Genomic DNA, 16,272 nt, shown 5'->3' on the forward strand with positions numbered 1-16,272 from the left:
AACAACAACAACAACAAACAAGCCTTTATCCCACTACGTGGGGTCGGCTACATGAATCCTTTCTCTCCATTGTGTTCTATTAAAAGTCAAATTCTCGTTTAAACCAAATAAAGAAAGGTCCTTCCTAATATTTTCTAATCAAGTCTTTTTAGGTCTACCCCTACCTTTCTTAACATAAGTCAAATCTAATACCTCTACTCTCCTAACCGGGTCATTGAAAGGCCGCCGTTTTATGTGACCAAACCATCTAAGGCGACTCTCTCTAATCTTATCTTCTACTGGAGCTACTCCAACCTTTTCACGTATATGCTCATTTCGTATCCTATCTCTAAGGGTAAAGCCACTCATCCACCTGAGCATTCTCATCTCTGCCACATTTAACTTAGTATTATGCTTCTCTTTTAATGGCCAACATTCGGCACCATAAGAAGAAATAAGAAAGACAGAACCACGAACCCGGATGCTTCCAATGTTGGTGGGTGATTCGTTTTCCCTCTCTTAGGGATTTCTCTAAAGCTTTCAAAACTCTCACATCAATAGAACAATATGCAAGAATTTTCTTTCATTATCATCATTTACCCTCAAAGTAGGAGGGGAAGGCTTTAAATAGCCAATACAAAGTGGCAAATAAAGAGTATTAATATCCTAGGGCTTAAACATGTCTAAACCCTTAAGGGAAAAAGTGGAAAAGACATAATAAAATTCATAAATAAAACTAATACATCAATAATAAAAATGAACATCAAAAGTTGAGCGGCGCGATCATAGCCGTAGATCAACGACCATGCCTCTGATAGATTTTCCAAGGCTGGATGTCCTCATCATTAATCTATTTATATCATATTATAATTGTTTCTTAATCACTAACATATTTTATTTATTGTTTGAAACTCTATTCTTTCACACGCTTGGTTGGTTGGGCATTACTTGTTTCTAGAAGTTTGCATGTTGGAGAATTCACAATATAATTTTGCTAATTCTTTTGTTCTTTAGGAACTCTATCACGAGCTACATGCTTTGGATAGATTTAGCCAAGAATATCGCCGGAAACTCCAAGAAGAAGAAAATTCAGCTCCAATTCAGAAAGGTCTGTGGCTCTATTATATGGCTTTAGAAACCCATATTGGGATTATAGCGTTTCTTTTATGATTTACTAAACTGTTTTTGATTTACTGAAGTGATATTATGGTTAGCGTGGTTACTGTTGGTTAAATCTAACAACCTACCCACAAATTTCTAGTTCGAGACTTCAAAATTAGGATCTTGTTTTCTCGAGTACTCGAACATCTACTGGACACCAATTGTTTTTGATTAATTCTGAAGTTCGGTCACACTTTCCAAGGCTAAGTAGCCCAATCTTATTAGTTTTCTATTATGATTTATAAATATTTAAAAAATTAAGATGCATAATTATCCAATAGGCAAGAAAAAATATATCTATTCATCATACTTTGGAGCTACCAATCTCAAATAACTTTGATAAGGCTAATGTTTGAAAATGTTTGTAAATTTCCAAGTTCCTCCTACTATGATATATTTCATATTTAGAAAGCCAACTGCAACTTCTTTTCTATCATTTAGCATTTAACCTATGGATATAGATGTACCATTTGGCACAAGTTCAAACACCACGTGTACAAATCAAATGAAACGTGTCATTGACATATGATGCCAAGCTTCATGTGGACATCCCATAAATAGAACGCTTGATATATATAAAATAGAAATGCATTTTTTTGAAATTAGGTACAAATAGAATCTATACTTAGGTACCTGTAAGGTGTAAGCGTGTAACCAAGAACTGGCCTAGATTTTGGTTTTTAAAGTTTTGGGTTCAGAAATGCAGAATCAAGCTAAATTTTTAAAATTTTTGGGATTGAATTCAAGCAGATAGCGTATTAGTTGTGACAATGGGTATTTGTTGGCCTAAGAGAACCCCTTTTTTTACAGATATTAAATAGTTATACTATTTTCAGCTAGTTTGGTGGGTCTAGCCTAGTTTGGAGAGTGTTTTTTGTCATAGATGCTCTCTGGACAAAATGTACAAAGAAAAGTAAGGAAAAAGGCCATGCAATAACAAAATAGTTGGTAAATCATAATCCTGAGCAGAAGCCTGAGCGCCTTCTTGATCCCAGTTGTCTAAAAGTTTGGTCGATGCAAACAGTTAAGGATCAAATTATCAAAATGGACCGAACCTTACACTATAACTGCTATTAATCGAGCTTAGATTTAGAAAAAAATAAAGAGCTATCCCAATATTGAAATATTTATGAGTTATATACTATCTTTTGTCTCAATTTTGATCCCTAATTTTACGCTTTTTACTAGATTTGTTTATTTTTAAATATTTTTTCTTATTATTTTGTCATTGGAATATGATTGGCCAAAATTTTGAAACTTGGATTAAGTTGTTTTCCCACTCTAAAACACATTAGTGTTAACCAAGCTTGTCCTGGCTAAGAAGTGATTTAGATTTGAGTTGTGAGAGCATTTTAATTATGGGCTTGGTCATGCCTGGTCAAGGTAAGAAATATTCAGCCTGAATTGTTCTTCCGTAAAGCCAAACTTGTCTATGCACTATTTTACTTCTGTCATCAAGCACTATAGCAATATTTTAAACAAGTATTATAATGCCAACACCCTGCTCCAGGTTTCTTGTTTGGTACATGAAACAGTTATTTCAGACCAAATTCAAGATGCCCCCTAACCCTAGCAAGAAAAATTACTTAAAGAAGAATATAATAAAGAAATCTCTAAACAGCTCTTAATTTTGAATTTTTCCCTCCAAAACCTTCACTAATTACAGCCATTAATCTCTATTAAACTAGTTGGGCCCCACCAAGCCATTTGCCCCCTTATTGGGCAGGATTTCTATTCCGCCTAGAATAGAACTGAACTAGTTCAAGTTGGACCGTTCAGCTGGTCCCTGGACCAACCTAACAATATCCCCCTCCCAAAAAACTCACCTTGTCATTGAGGTGAAATGATAGGAATTGGTGTTTCACCCTCTCGTATGGCTCCCAGGTAGCATCATAGTCAAATAGATTCTTCCATCAATCAACACTTTCTTAATCCCCCTTCTCCTTGCCTTTCCCCTTTAAGCTGCAAGGGACCAACCCCAATACACAAACTAGTATGCTTGGATTGATGTACCAACCCCAGCACAGACTAGTATGCTTGGATTGATGTTTATAATGGTTGGTCCTTCTATATTACACAAAGGTGGTAGGATGACATTATTATTCTTTTTGATCTTATTACACAGTGAATTATATATATATATATATATATATATATATATGGCTATTATGCTGTTGGGAATTGTTATTTGCCAAACATCTCTTTCAATTCTTTGCAGTTGACAATCTTCAGATTCTTAGGCAAGAACTGAAAAGCCAAGAGAAACATGTGAAAAGCTTAAAAAAGAAATCATTATGGTCTACGAACTTGGAAGAGGTCAGTTAATGGATTCTTTTATATGTCAAATTTAGCATTTCTATAGTCCATTTTAATAGTAGTCATTATCTGACTCTACCCTGGTTGTCCTTTTACTCTTTCTCTCTCCCCCTCCCCTACCCCAAACGAATTCTGTCTCAATGTACACCACAAGCACTTATAAGTTTATGCATATGATTTGGATACTATTTTTCTTGAATGACTTGTATCTTCTTAACAAACTGTACTATTTAGTATCTACTCCTTTTCAGGTCATGGAGAAGCTTGTCGAAATTGTCCATTTCTTGCATTTTGAGATTCATGAAGTCTTTGTAAATGCTGGTATTTCTTCTGTGTACTGATAGTGCTATTAAGTTATTTAATTATACTTTTTACACCTGCTTATGTTAATGCGTTATCCCATTTTAACTAGTATTGATATTAGTATCACTTGTGATGAAAGAAAACGAAAGAAAATTTGAAAATTCACCACCTGCACATGGATTCCTTTCATAGAAACATAAACCGTGTTTGTGTTGCTAACACTTGTCAAATTCTTGCTGCTATAGTAAAGGAGATGCTCCATTGTAGAATTTTTAGTCATTTGTGTGCCAGTTCTTACTTAGAAAACTTGAAGAAACCCTAAATATGCCCGACTCATTAAAATACTTCCGCATTCTTCGTTCTTAGCTATGACTTCCTATGATAGTTCTGCTGATAATTTATTTTCTTGTCTTTTTTTGTCATGAATTGTGTATGGGAATAAAGCTGCGTCAGGATCTTACAATGGTCATCAGAGACTGGGTCCAACTGGCCTTGCGTTGCACTATGCAAATGTAATCAATCAGATTGACACCATTGTAAGTTTTTTTTTTCCTTTCATCTTATACAACCCAAAATTTGGACAATTTATGTTAATCCTTCTCCTTTTTATTTAACTTAGGTATTACAACCTAGTTTATGTGTTTGAATTAAGAAATGTAAATGTCTAAATCATTTGGATTAAAATTCTTGCTGGATTCTGTGATGAGGTTGAGGAAAGATGTATGTCTTGGTGTATTGAAATCATCGGGGGGATGTAAGGTGGAATTGTGGGCAATATTAGTTGTAGTTATGGGATGGATATAGAGTTTCTACTTTCTAGTATCCTATTCATATTATAAATAGATTTTTTATAATAGAATCTATGAAGCAAGCATCTATTACCTACATAGATGTCTGTTTGCTAAACCATTTGCCAAATCAGATTTAGAATATTAAAAAGAATATCTGGCATGTTTATTATTTTTTTATGCATATTCTTCTAAAACTATGATGTAATTTGCAATTATACGCTCATTCTAATTTTGCATTAGTGTGTAAACATTAATGAGTTGTTAACTTGTTGTACTTGTACAACAAAACAAAGCAAGAAACACTCTAATTTATATGGAAAACCTTAGGGGACAAAAAATTACGTGTTAAGAGAAGAATTTACCATAACAAAAACTAGAGGAGAGTGACCGCTCACATAATAGAACCATGAAATCCTTATTACATGTATATATGATACGGAGGCAGTAGCCCCAACGGCAGAACTGGACCCCAGCAACCTTCGGCCCAGGTGAGGTTAGTGGGAGAAAGGGGAGGCCAGTCGGCTGTTTTGTGGGGTCCAACAAGGATCTAATTACTTATGTTAGGAGGGGATTAATTAGGAAAGGAATTTCTTAATTTAAATTCAAATAAGAGAGGGAATTAATTAAGACAGTAAGGTTAAATTAGGAGTGAAATATATTAGGAAAAGGGGTTGTTTTAGGAGAGGTGGGAGAGTTTGTTTAAGGCAAAGTTTAAGGTTTATTTTGTTTTATGCAGACTTTGAGTTGTGTTTGTTGGAATTTTTTTTTGTGAGGGCTTCCTAGTGGCATCTAGGTTTAGCAGGAGAGACGATATACCTCTCTTATTTGTAGGTCATTGTATCTTACTTTTGTATTGGAGTATTAATACATAAATCGTCCCTTGTTTCTCAATTTACCGCTGTTTTTGTTGTGTCATCTCGCTGTTTTCACCTTATGGCTTATCAAATTGGTATCAGAGCCATGTCCTAAACCAAAATCACTTGTTTTCTCGCTGATTTCGATGGTAGATTTCCTTCCCATTTCTTACTTTGTTGTTTGAAGACTACCGTCGCTGTTTTTTTACTGTTTTTGGAGGATTCGAATCGAGATCCGTTAAATAGCAGCAAATAAGATGGATGAGTTGGAAGGCGAGATGAAACAACTTAAGGACGAAGTAGAGGAAAAATATTCCGATGTGAAAGGAAGACTCTCAGTTTGGAAACTTTGAAGAGATGATGAAAAAGATGCTTGAGATGCAGTCGAAAGATTCATCGACTATCCCTAGGGTTGAACCAAGGGGAAAAGAAATTCCGGGGGATGGCGAGGAAGTGGAAAGATTGTACTCTCAAGGACCGCGGCAGGGGGCTCCTGGATCGTGGTTTCCAGATGAAAGGGGAGCAGGAAAGGAGGAGGTCAAAACCTTTGGGAGACCACCCAGGCATGGTGGGAGGTGGACCAGAGGAGGTAGTGGTTGGTTGATACATAATTAATTCATGCAAAAACTTAAAAGAGTTTCATATTCAAACTATTTATACAATCCTCAAATATCTTAAATCAAGTCTTGAGAAATGAATCCTCTATAAAAATAAGATACTTTATAAATTGAAGGGTATGGTGATACATACTATGCATAATCATTAATTGATAGAAGATCCACAACTTTATATTTTGCATTTTGAGAGGAAATCTCATAACATAAATTATTGTGGCAAGATGTAGCGCTAGGTATGAATCTAGAGCTATTGCTTAAGAAATTTATGAGGAATCAAAATCATTTTGAAAAATATAAAAATCAAATGAGGTGGGCCAATAAATATATACATGTGATGATAAATTTATCATCAACATTGCTTATAATTTAGTTTAACATGATTGTACCAAACATGTGAAGTGGATCAATATTTAATAAAAAAGAAATTAAAGTTGGGTTAATTTGTACTCCACATATGCTAATAGGAAATCTATTCACAGACATTCTCACCAAAAGATTATGTGATCCCACATTTAAAAATATTTTAAGCAAATTTGGAATGGTGGATTTATATAATTTAGTTGAGGGGGAGTGTTGCAGAATCATGGGACTCACAAGTCAACTAATCTTTATAGGGATCCTTTAGCATACGGATTAAGGTTACTATCATTAGATTGATTTTCTTACGGTCCTTTGATTGCAATTCATGTGTATTTTCTTTCTACTCTAGCCATTGGCCACAGTTGGGGAATTTTTTTTCTTTTTTCTTTTAAATAGTTTTGTAAGCTTTTTGGAGAAGTCTATAAATTCTTTCACATTTTATAACCTTTCTACAAAATTCTCCATATATAAAATGATACAAGCCTACATGCATCCTTGGGATTATTTTATGCATGAAGATCGAGAAGGCTGTCCAGTGAGGAACACCATACAAGTAGGGACTCAATTCCTATGTATCTTAATTTGTGCTCTTTGATGTATGATCTCAATTGTTCTTTATGAATTGATCCTATGTTACACTTATAGATATGTTGCCATGCGGGTAATACTAAAATAAAAATTAATCAAAATAACACACTTATGATCCATTACTTTGGCATAAATGCATAATGTTTTAATAAAACTTTATTTTTCAGTGCAATTATTTTGTTTTGTTTGACTGAACAGGTAAATCCTTAGGGGTGGACGCAATTTTGTTTGATGTCAAACCTAGCTTTGTTTGGAACCGAACTGAATCAAAATAAATTCTAAAATTAGAAATTGAAACCAAACTTTTAAAATGGAGCCAAATTGAACTGAGCCAATCATGTCGATTCAGTTTGACTTAGCTTTTGGTTTTGACTAGTGAACGTATGCTCACGTGTTTGATACGTAAATAATATATGAGAGGAAATTACTTTCTATTTCCCAAGCATTCCACCACTAGATTAATACCAAAATATAAATAAAAGTAAATGAATGGTGATGGATGACTCAGATGTTTGTATAAAATAGATGAATGGTTGAGATATGATGCTGAAAATTACCCTAAATCAATTACATATTTTCTAAACTGATTTGATTCGGTTTGACAAAAGCTTAAACATGATTTAAACCATATATGATCACTTAATCAAAATCTGATATTTAGATCAAACTATGTGCACTAAATTCTTATGTGATTTTTTTTTTTTTGTTTTTTTCTGTCCATCTTAGTTACCTTAGTACTTCATCCTTGGCTCAGTCCTCGTCTTGTTTATTTCCTATATTTTATATTAAATTTTATAATATAATATTTGAAGCAACTGATTATCTGGTTTGAATAGAGTGAGAGGGCCTTCAGCTTGTTTGAGATATAAGTTTCGTTTGGGACAACTTTCTTACTGTTTCTTATAACAACTTTTTAGTATAAAATTTAAATTTTTTGTACTAAAAACCTGTGTTTAGAAAGCAGTAAGAAAGCCGTCCCAAACTAAACCATAGTCACTGCTTTTGCATCTTGGAACTCCTATCTATACCATTTCTCATCATCTTTTCCTTTTCCCCTATAATTTCTCAAAATAATATTTTCATGAGATGTTATTAAGAGCTAAGGGATATTTAGGTATCACGGTCAGGTTCTGTGCCACCAAGCACGAGAGATGCGCTGTACCAAAACCTTCCCCCAGCAATAAAGTCTACACTGCGCTGGAGGCTGCAAGAATTTCAGCTCAATGAAAAGGTACAGAATATCATCCCTCACCATATCTTAAAGTGAGAACAACTCTATCAACTCTGATGATCATTGTGGCTTAGCTTAAATAAAATTATGTTTATGAAATCATCAAAATCAGAAGCCAGTCTGAGTGTATCTTTTTAACTCAGGTTTTTCCATTTTTTTAATTGCAGCCACCCGCTTCTCTAATCAAGGCTGAAATGGAGAAAACATTGCAATGGCTGGCCCCAATGGCCAATAACACTACCAAGTGAGATACTTTCAGTTGTTTTTTTAAACCCTTCATTTGAAAAGGTGCACAAACTTCTTTCGTTCATGTAAAATGAAAATGAAACTTGGGATGGCTCATATTTTTTCAAAATTATTTTATATCAACCAATACTCCTTCAACACAATTCATCACATTGTATAAAAACAGCAGCAAGCAGCAGCTCTGATTATTTAAAAGCAAACTGAATGTCCTATATAGTAGTTTAATTTTGTTTTTTCCCTCTTCCCTTTGAAGCATCACTTGCTAGTTTTCGATTAGCAAAACTGAATAATCTTGTCTAGGTAAAAGACCGAGACCTTGTTTGATTCAGTTTTTTTTTTGCCTTTTCAGTTTTGAAAAGGTGTAATTATTCTTTTGTGGCTGTTTGTATGTGACGCTTCTCTAAAAGGACTTTTTACATAACTTCATTTTTCTACTATTTTGAGAAGCTTTTTTATATTGATTTCTCCATTACAAAACTCCATTCCCTCAACCAACATTTTTAAAACCAACTTTTACAAAAAGTAGTGGATAACCAAACGAAGCCTGATTGTCATTTAAAACGTCATTTGAAAGCTATTTTGCTCAGATAGATACCCCATATATTTGAAGCCTATTTACTACTTTCAAGGTTCTTTGGAATCACTGAAGATTTTTCATTGATATTAATAACTTCGCTTTAACTGCTTGCAATTGCTGTGTGGAATGATCAGAGCGCACCATGGCTTTGGCTGGGTTGGAGAATGGGCGTGCATAGGGTCAGTCAGTCTTCTTCAAATAGCTCAATTCTCCTTATCTTATTCTCCCAGATCAATGGAATTCACTTAAGGTTAATCTTATTGCAGAACTGAGGCGGGTCAGAAGCCAGCAGGTCCTACCAGTTTGATAAGGATAGAGACGCTGTATCATGCCGACAAGGAGAAAACTGAAGCCTACATTTTTGAATTGATAGTTTTTCTCCACCACTTCATAAGCCAATTAAGACCAGGAAGATGCTTTACCTTCTCTCGATCACCAGTAAAATCTCTGATCCGCTTTCCTTCGCAGAAGATCTCATCGTCAGCTCCTTTGCCTAGCTCCTCTTCTTCATCATTGCTCACACTGGAAGACAAAGAGATGCTAAGAGGGCTCAAGTTCCACGAGGCTTCTCCAGGGATAAGCAAAAGCCAGGAGTTTGAGATTAGGCGGCCAAGGCTGAGCAAAAACCATAGATTGAGCAAGAGCAGCAACCATTCTCCAACGGCAGAGAGCAAGCATGAATCAAGGAAGACGCCATTGTTTCCTGTCATCGATTTTGATATCGATCTTAATACAACTTTGGATGTGATTGATAGGGTGGATGGACTATGATGGAATTATGAATAACTTGATTTGGATGCTTCATTGATAGTGGAGAGAATAAGCTTCCAGAATATATAGTTCTATTCTGATTAGAAGAAGCTGCTAATTAGAAGAAAAAATAGGGTCAGGCATTGAATAAAATTTGATCAGGTTGAATTTTATTTTTGTCAGATTTATTTTGGAATGGGCATAATGTAAGTTTTGATGGATCAATCTATGTTATACTATTCCAAAATAAATTTAATGATAATATGAATCATCTTCATCAAATTTTTGATTAGTATATATATTCTGACATGAAAATTTTCCATTGATTATGATTATTACCTTTCAACCTAAGGAATTTTTATTTTTTTTGCTGTGTTGGGTGTAAATTGAGTTGATTGGAGGTAAGAAGTTATCTCCAGTATTTTATTCACAGCAAAGTTGGTGTATTATTTCATTCCAAGCCTACTTCAGTACTTCTAGCCTAATCTTTCTAAATTTTGGTGCAAAGGTGAATTTGCCCAATATATTCTTTGCAAGGTACTTTTTTTTTTTGGACTTGCATTTTGTCTAATCAAAAAGAGCATACATACTACTTAAACATACACAAAAATATCATCAAACTCCTTTTCAGTGAAACAAAAAATTCATACAAAATTTTCATCTATTGCTACTTGAGCACAAAAATGGAGAAATTATTTGGGGATTGGATGTAGAACGTCGTTTGGAGACCAACTAAAATGCGTCATATTAGCGGTATCGAGACGCGGTACCGAACATTATTGAGCCATGATACTGAGCATATGGGTGATGTGACGCTTTCTGGTTAGTCTTTTGATAGCATTCGGTGTACGCACAATAATTTTTCACAAAAATGGACCACCTTGTTAGTAGATCTATGCTCATGGTGGAAGTAACATTGTTTTTTTTTTTTTTTAATGTTTCATTAGCTATAGTGTTTTTAACGTTTTTTTTTTTTTGCATTTAGGCCAATTAAGGCAAACTCACACACACAACGCATACACATAGACTCGAACCTTGGACCTCTTAGTTGGAAGCCTAAGCTCTCAACCAATAGGCCAAGGAGAGTTGTGTGTTTTTAACGTTTCATTTGAGATAGCTTTCTTATTACTTTCTAAAATAGCTTTTTATCAAAATATTTTTGTTCAAAAAATTTGTACTAAAAAATTACATTAAAAAGTAATAAGAAAATCATCTCAATTAGAGTTTTGCTATCACCATTTATGATTATGCCCTTAATTTCATACATCCAAGGCTGAATAATCTCAATAAAAGTACTACCCCAATGCTCCATAGTTTGACCAGATGCTTAAAATAGCTCTATCAATGTGGCTCTGTAATTTGCAGCTCATTTTGATATGTTGGTCAAGTATTTTTGGCTATCAATCAAGAGGTCTTGAATTTGAGTTTTGCATATATGTTATGTGTGTGAGTTTGTCTTAATTGACCTAAATGTTCCAAAAAAATAAATAGATCTGTAATGATTTGAATGACATATTTGTTTTAATTTTATTGTGCATTAGGGTAAAGTTTGAAAAAATTCAGTAATGAAACTCCTCAAAAACTCAAATTTGTTCTTTTCTAGCTACCAATTAATAAAAAATAGAAGTTAGAGAGAGAAACATAGAAGTGGATGGTGAGAGAGAACTTGTCTAAAAAATTTGCTCTTCCTCAAAAAAATGAAAAAATTTGAGTTGGGATAATCTAATCCAATTTTATTCATTTTGATTTTAAAATCATTAAATTTATTTTATGATAAATATATAATAATTTTTAATATCTATTTATTAGACTAATTTAATAGCTAATTCTACTTTAAGATCAAATTTTGAAAATATTTTGACTCAATTATCTCTAAAAGCGATTGCTTTCTTTATTAGTGAGGGTTCTTTATGACAATGATCTCCAAACTTTGGTCAACCTTACTAAATAATACTAAATAATAACATAATGATGGAGACATTCGAAATAGTTATCAAAGATCTTGCAAAGTATTTGAATGCTGTTATTACCTACTAAAATGCCAAGTAATTTTCTTTGAATCCAATCCAAATATATTATATTAAAATAAATATATTTTATTTAAATATCATATAAGTATTCAAATAAATATATTATATTTGCTGATATGCAAGAGTCCCTATACTCTTTTTATCATTTAAGTTCCATTTTAAACAGCTTTTTTACTATTTTGTTTTTCAAATAACAATCATAATTTTTATTTGGCTGTCATTTTCAATAATTTTTTTTGTTAAAAAATTACTTTCTTTTAAAAATTATTTCTCCACAACAGTTTTATAATCACCTTTATAAAAAATTACAGACCTTTCGTTGTGATCTTGAGAAGGATAAGAGGGATAGTATGGGGGGTCCATATATCTAAATCATCTTGCACAATGAATTGGTGTAACACTTAATTCTCCTTAATATGTTGGTTGGGAGCTCTGGCAGCTAACTAAAAGATTTTGAATTTAAGTCTTATATATGTGATGCGTATATGAATTTTTCTAAATAAAATGGTGTAGCAGCTTATTTTGATTTAGGCTTTCTTTGGAACTAATTTTCCTAGTATTTTCTAAAATAATTTTTAGTACAAAATTTTTTAATTTAAAAATATTTATATTAAAAAATTATTTTAAGAAGCAACAAAAAAATGGTCCTAAACAAAGCCTTAATCATTATGCCTTCTCCCTCTTTACTTATGTGTTTTTTTATTTATATTTAGGCCAATTAAGACTAATTCATGCACACATTTTATACACAATACTCAAAATCAGGACCTTCTGGCCGATAGCCAAAGCTTCCAATCAATAAATCAAAATATGCTTCATCTAATGTGCACTTTTCTTATATTTATTAAATCATATTTGATAATAAATGAATAATATCATTAGATCATACATTTTCCTTGATTACATGAATTTTACGATCGATATATTGATTGCAAAGGCTACCGTATACCATAGTCGTAAATGATATTTATGATTATTAATTCGCGATCACAAAGTTATTATGTGTGGTATAAATCTTACTCTCTTAGATATTCTATTCTTACTTGGATGGCCATTTTGCAGAAACTGAAAGTGGCTGATTTGTTAATCAAAAAATTTATCCAGGTCAATCTGGTTTGCTGTTTTTGCAACAATGCCCAGGAAGATCACAACCATCTTTTCTTTAACTGTGATTTTACTTTTAATGTCATTAACAAGCTAATTCCTGAATTAAACTCTTTCTTACTTAGACCGAATTTGATTCAGGTATTTGATTACATGGATAACCAGCTGCTTATGTCCAAATGGGAAAAGAATTTCTGCTGGCTTACTATTGGCTGCACTGTGTATCATCTTTTGAGAGAAAGAAATAATCGCAAATTTGATAACAAATGGAATACTTTGGAGTACATTATCATTTCTATAAAAAATGCTATTCGGGTCAAGACTTGTACCTGGAAGCATTATCAACATCTTCTTGAAAAATTTCAATTCTACTGAAGTTTTGGTCTTCCCTCTGTCTGGCTGGAGCGGGAGATCACCCGATGCTGCTTGATTACTTTGCTGTTCTTGCTGTGTAGCTTCTGTTTTATTAGTGTTTTTCTGATCTGTAGTGGTTATGTCTTTGTTTTATTTTGCTCTTTGTGAGGTTTTCTGCTTGAGTTGATCATTTGTCTTAGTATTGTCTTTACTTTCCTGTAAGTCTTGTTTTATTGTACCTTTTTTATCTTAATAAAATGGGCTTTGCCCCGATTCTTCCCAAAAAAAGCTGCTATCTATTTCTGACCGGATAAGCTTAAAAGTAAGGCTAATATGAGATTGGATACAATCGCAAAGATATTCGATATTAAATGTTTAATAGCACACAAATAAACTGCGCTCGCTTTGAAATCCCTTACAATAACATAATTTGTACTTTCCTTCGTTAAATATGCATTAGATAGACGTTATATTCGACGACGGCGACGTCGCGACTAAACGAGTGAGTCCTGGCCTCCGCGTATCCCCTGGCAAAGCGAAAGGCTCCGCTGCCACCAATCACCGGCATTTCCCTCACCGGATAAAAGGGCTGGTTTCTGCCAAGCACGGAGAGCACGCTTCCGTTATACTCACCGGCAGTGAAGGCTAGATTCATGGCCATGAGGAGGCTCAACTCGTTTTGGTCCGCTGCCGCGTAGAAGCCCTGGGCCCGGCCTACGAGCCTCGACTTGGGGTCCGGAGCTTCGGTCAGTGGGTCGTCCATTACGGTTATCATGCCGAAGGCCGCCGGCGAGGCCACGGCGGGCTTCGTGACGCGAACGTCGGTGCGGTTGCGGCCTCTGATGATATCGTGGAAGTAGAAGCGGATGTGGGTTAGCTTATCGCTGGGATTTGGGTTCGCTGAATTGGATTTACTGAGTAGGAGAACGAGAAGGAGAAGAAGAAGATGGCGTTTGCTTATGGAGATAGGCATTGTGGTCGAGTGGAGTTAGGAGGAAATGAACGTTGCGTTGTGTGAGTGGGAGTGCTTCTCTATTTATTATTTAACAAAGAGAGTGAGTGCAATACACAATTTTTGAGATTTTGTTGAGAAGTCGGGGATGTTTTGGTAATTGCGATCAGGTTAATAACGTAAACTCTACACTTTAAAAGCTGAAACATTTATGATGTGGACAAGAAGATTCGGATTGAATTTTTTAGGCTTTCGTCTCAGTCTATCTTTCGTGCTGTTCCAGTTTATTAGACGTTTGTCTCCCCTCAAAAATAAATATTAAAGTATCTCGGAGTAGTTCGACAGAGGTGTGGCAGGTGAGGTCCTCGGAGGCCAAGAGACGGCAAAGTCGGAGGGCCTGCCGGAGGTGGAGCGGCGACGGCTGAGGTTGACGGGATGAGAGCAAGGGACAAGCCGTCCGGGGAAGAAGGATGGGCGTAAGTCCCAGAGCGTGAGTAGGCTTGGGACAAAGTGCCAGCTTGGGAGGACGGACAAAGTATGAGCTTTGAGTGGAGAAGATACAATTCCCAAAAAAAAAAAAATAGTGGAGAAGATAGAGCATGGGGCCATGGGCGAGTGGCGTGAGAAGCCAGTCAAAAATGTCACAGAAAAGATGATGGGGCTAAGGAAAAGTATGGCTACACAAATAGCATAAAAAAAAAAGTTTTTAAAAGAGTAAGATGTGGGTTTGAAAGAAAAAGGATGAGAGAGAAATTTTTTATAATATTATTGATATATCATAAAAAATTTATCTTGTTCGGGCACGAATCTCAAGGCAAAAATTATGTTGGAAACTTCAACAATTAAATCTGAAATCATTTGTACTCCGATTTCAGCAGACGTATAGTCAAACTGAAAGTCTCGAAAAAACGAACACAACGACATCAAATTCAACTCAATTCGAGCCCAAACGAGTCTATATCAAAGACCCTAACCGCATTTCTAAGGTTCAACTCATAATTTGGATTGCCAAACAGTTTTCAAATATGGTGTGCTTATAGTCAAATCGAGCGGCTCAACGAGATGAATCCAATGTACCCAAGATCGCCAAATTCTGATCTCATTAAGACATTTCAATACTCAATAAACGGTCCATGATTAAGAGATTCAACACCGGCCGTCCATTCAAACCACTCTCAATTTACCCTTGATCTTCCTCTTATTTACTGGCCATGCCACTCTAAAAAATTATAAATAAACCCATTATTTTTTATGAGAGGGGGCCCAAGCAAGAAGAGAAGGAAGCAAGGAAGCAATAAAAGAAGGAAGAAAAGAAAGAGACTCATCCTCGACCACCGTCAGACTTACATCGAGCGGCTGACCGACGCCGTAGTTTTGTTTGGTTGCCAATTGACGTTGGAATTAAGCAATAAGGAAAGAAGAAAAGGAGGAAAAGGAAGAGAATGAAGAAACTCATCTTCGACCACCACCGGACTTTCAACCGGCAACTGACCAACGTCGGAGTTCTGCCCAATCGCCAACTGTCACTGGCAATATTCTGCCCGACCATCATCTGGCGCCGAAGTTTTGTGTGAGAGCTCATTTCTTTGATTTGCCTCTCAGATTTGATTTTTCCTCCCAGGATCGTCCGGGACGATATTGAGATCGTCCAGGACGATCAGTACAGTGAAACAACTGATTTTTCTGGAATGGGATCGTCCAGGCCGATTTTGGATCGTCCTGGGACGATCAGATGAGACAAAAATCCTGAGAGCAAAACTGAAATTATCGGCATGAGGAATCGTCCGGGCCGATTGGATTTTGTTCTGTGATCGGCCAGGACGATGTGGAGATCGGCCGGGCCGATCAGACTAATGTTATAAGGAAATCAGCTCGTTTTGAGGAGAGAGAAAATTATTTTATAAAAACGAAAATATCTGAGGAGAGAGAAAGAGAAGAAAAACAAAGGAAAAGTTCATTTTCAGAGGCCGCGGAGCGCTTTTCGTCTGACGCCGCTGTTGGGAAAAGTGTTTATCTCATGGTAAGGACTCCGAATCCTATTTCTGTTTTCAGAGATATT

The 16,272-nt window shown here is 35.2% G+C and overlaps 2 protein-coding genes and 1 long non-coding RNA gene across 5 annotated transcripts in view; 2 read left to right on the forward strand and 1 right to left on the reverse strand.

Annotated features, from left to right (window-relative positions):
• Positions 1 to 10,233, forward strand: part of LOC110109403 — a 24,983-nt gene extending 14,750 nt beyond the window's left edge. For all 3 annotated transcript variants that reach the window (XM_020840467.2, XM_020840466.2, XM_020840468.2), the window contains exons 6-13: positions 994 to 1,087; positions 3,359 to 3,456; positions 3,708 to 3,777; positions 4,204 to 4,295; positions 8,084 to 8,200; positions 8,368 to 8,444; positions 9,158 to 9,202; positions 9,290 to 10,233. In XM_020840467.2, the coding sequence (XP_020696126.2) occupies positions 994 to 1,087; positions 3,359 to 3,456; positions 3,708 to 3,777; positions 4,204 to 4,295; positions 8,084 to 8,200; positions 8,368 to 8,444; positions 9,158 to 9,202; positions 9,290 to 9,794 (1,098 nt within the window). In that variant the 3' untranslated portion in view covers positions 9,795 to 10,233. The remainder of the gene's footprint in view (positions 1 to 993; positions 1,088 to 3,358; positions 3,457 to 3,707; positions 3,778 to 4,203; positions 4,296 to 8,083; positions 8,201 to 8,367; positions 8,445 to 9,157; positions 9,203 to 9,289) is intronic.
• A 2,575-nt stretch (positions 10,234 to 12,808) lies between these two features.
• Positions 12,809 to 13,444, forward strand: LOC114579582. Its single transcript, XR_003700650.1, has 2 exons — positions 12,809 to 12,971; positions 13,049 to 13,444. It is a non-coding gene; the product is annotated as an uncharacterized LOC114579582 (long non-coding RNA).
• A 96-nt stretch (positions 13,445 to 13,540) lies between these two features.
• Positions 13,541 to 14,248, reverse strand: LOC110109423 (dirigent protein 2-like). The gene has a single exon (XM_020840490.2). It carries the CDS (start codon positions 14,232 to 14,234, stop codon positions 13,707 to 13,709), a length of 528 nt encoding a protein of 175 aa, XP_020696149.1. The 5' UTR covers positions 14,235 to 14,248; the 3' UTR covers positions 13,541 to 13,706.
• Positions 14,249 to 16,272: the final 2,024 nt, after the last annotated feature.

Source organism: Dendrobium catenatum, unplaced genomic scaffold (assembly GCF_001605985.2).
Source record: "Dendrobium catenatum unplaced genomic scaffold, ASM160598v2 fragScaff_scaffold_537, whole genome shotgun sequence".
In the NCBI taxonomy this organism is placed as follows: Eukaryota; Viridiplantae; Streptophyta; class Magnoliopsida; order Asparagales; family Orchidaceae; genus Dendrobium; species Dendrobium catenatum.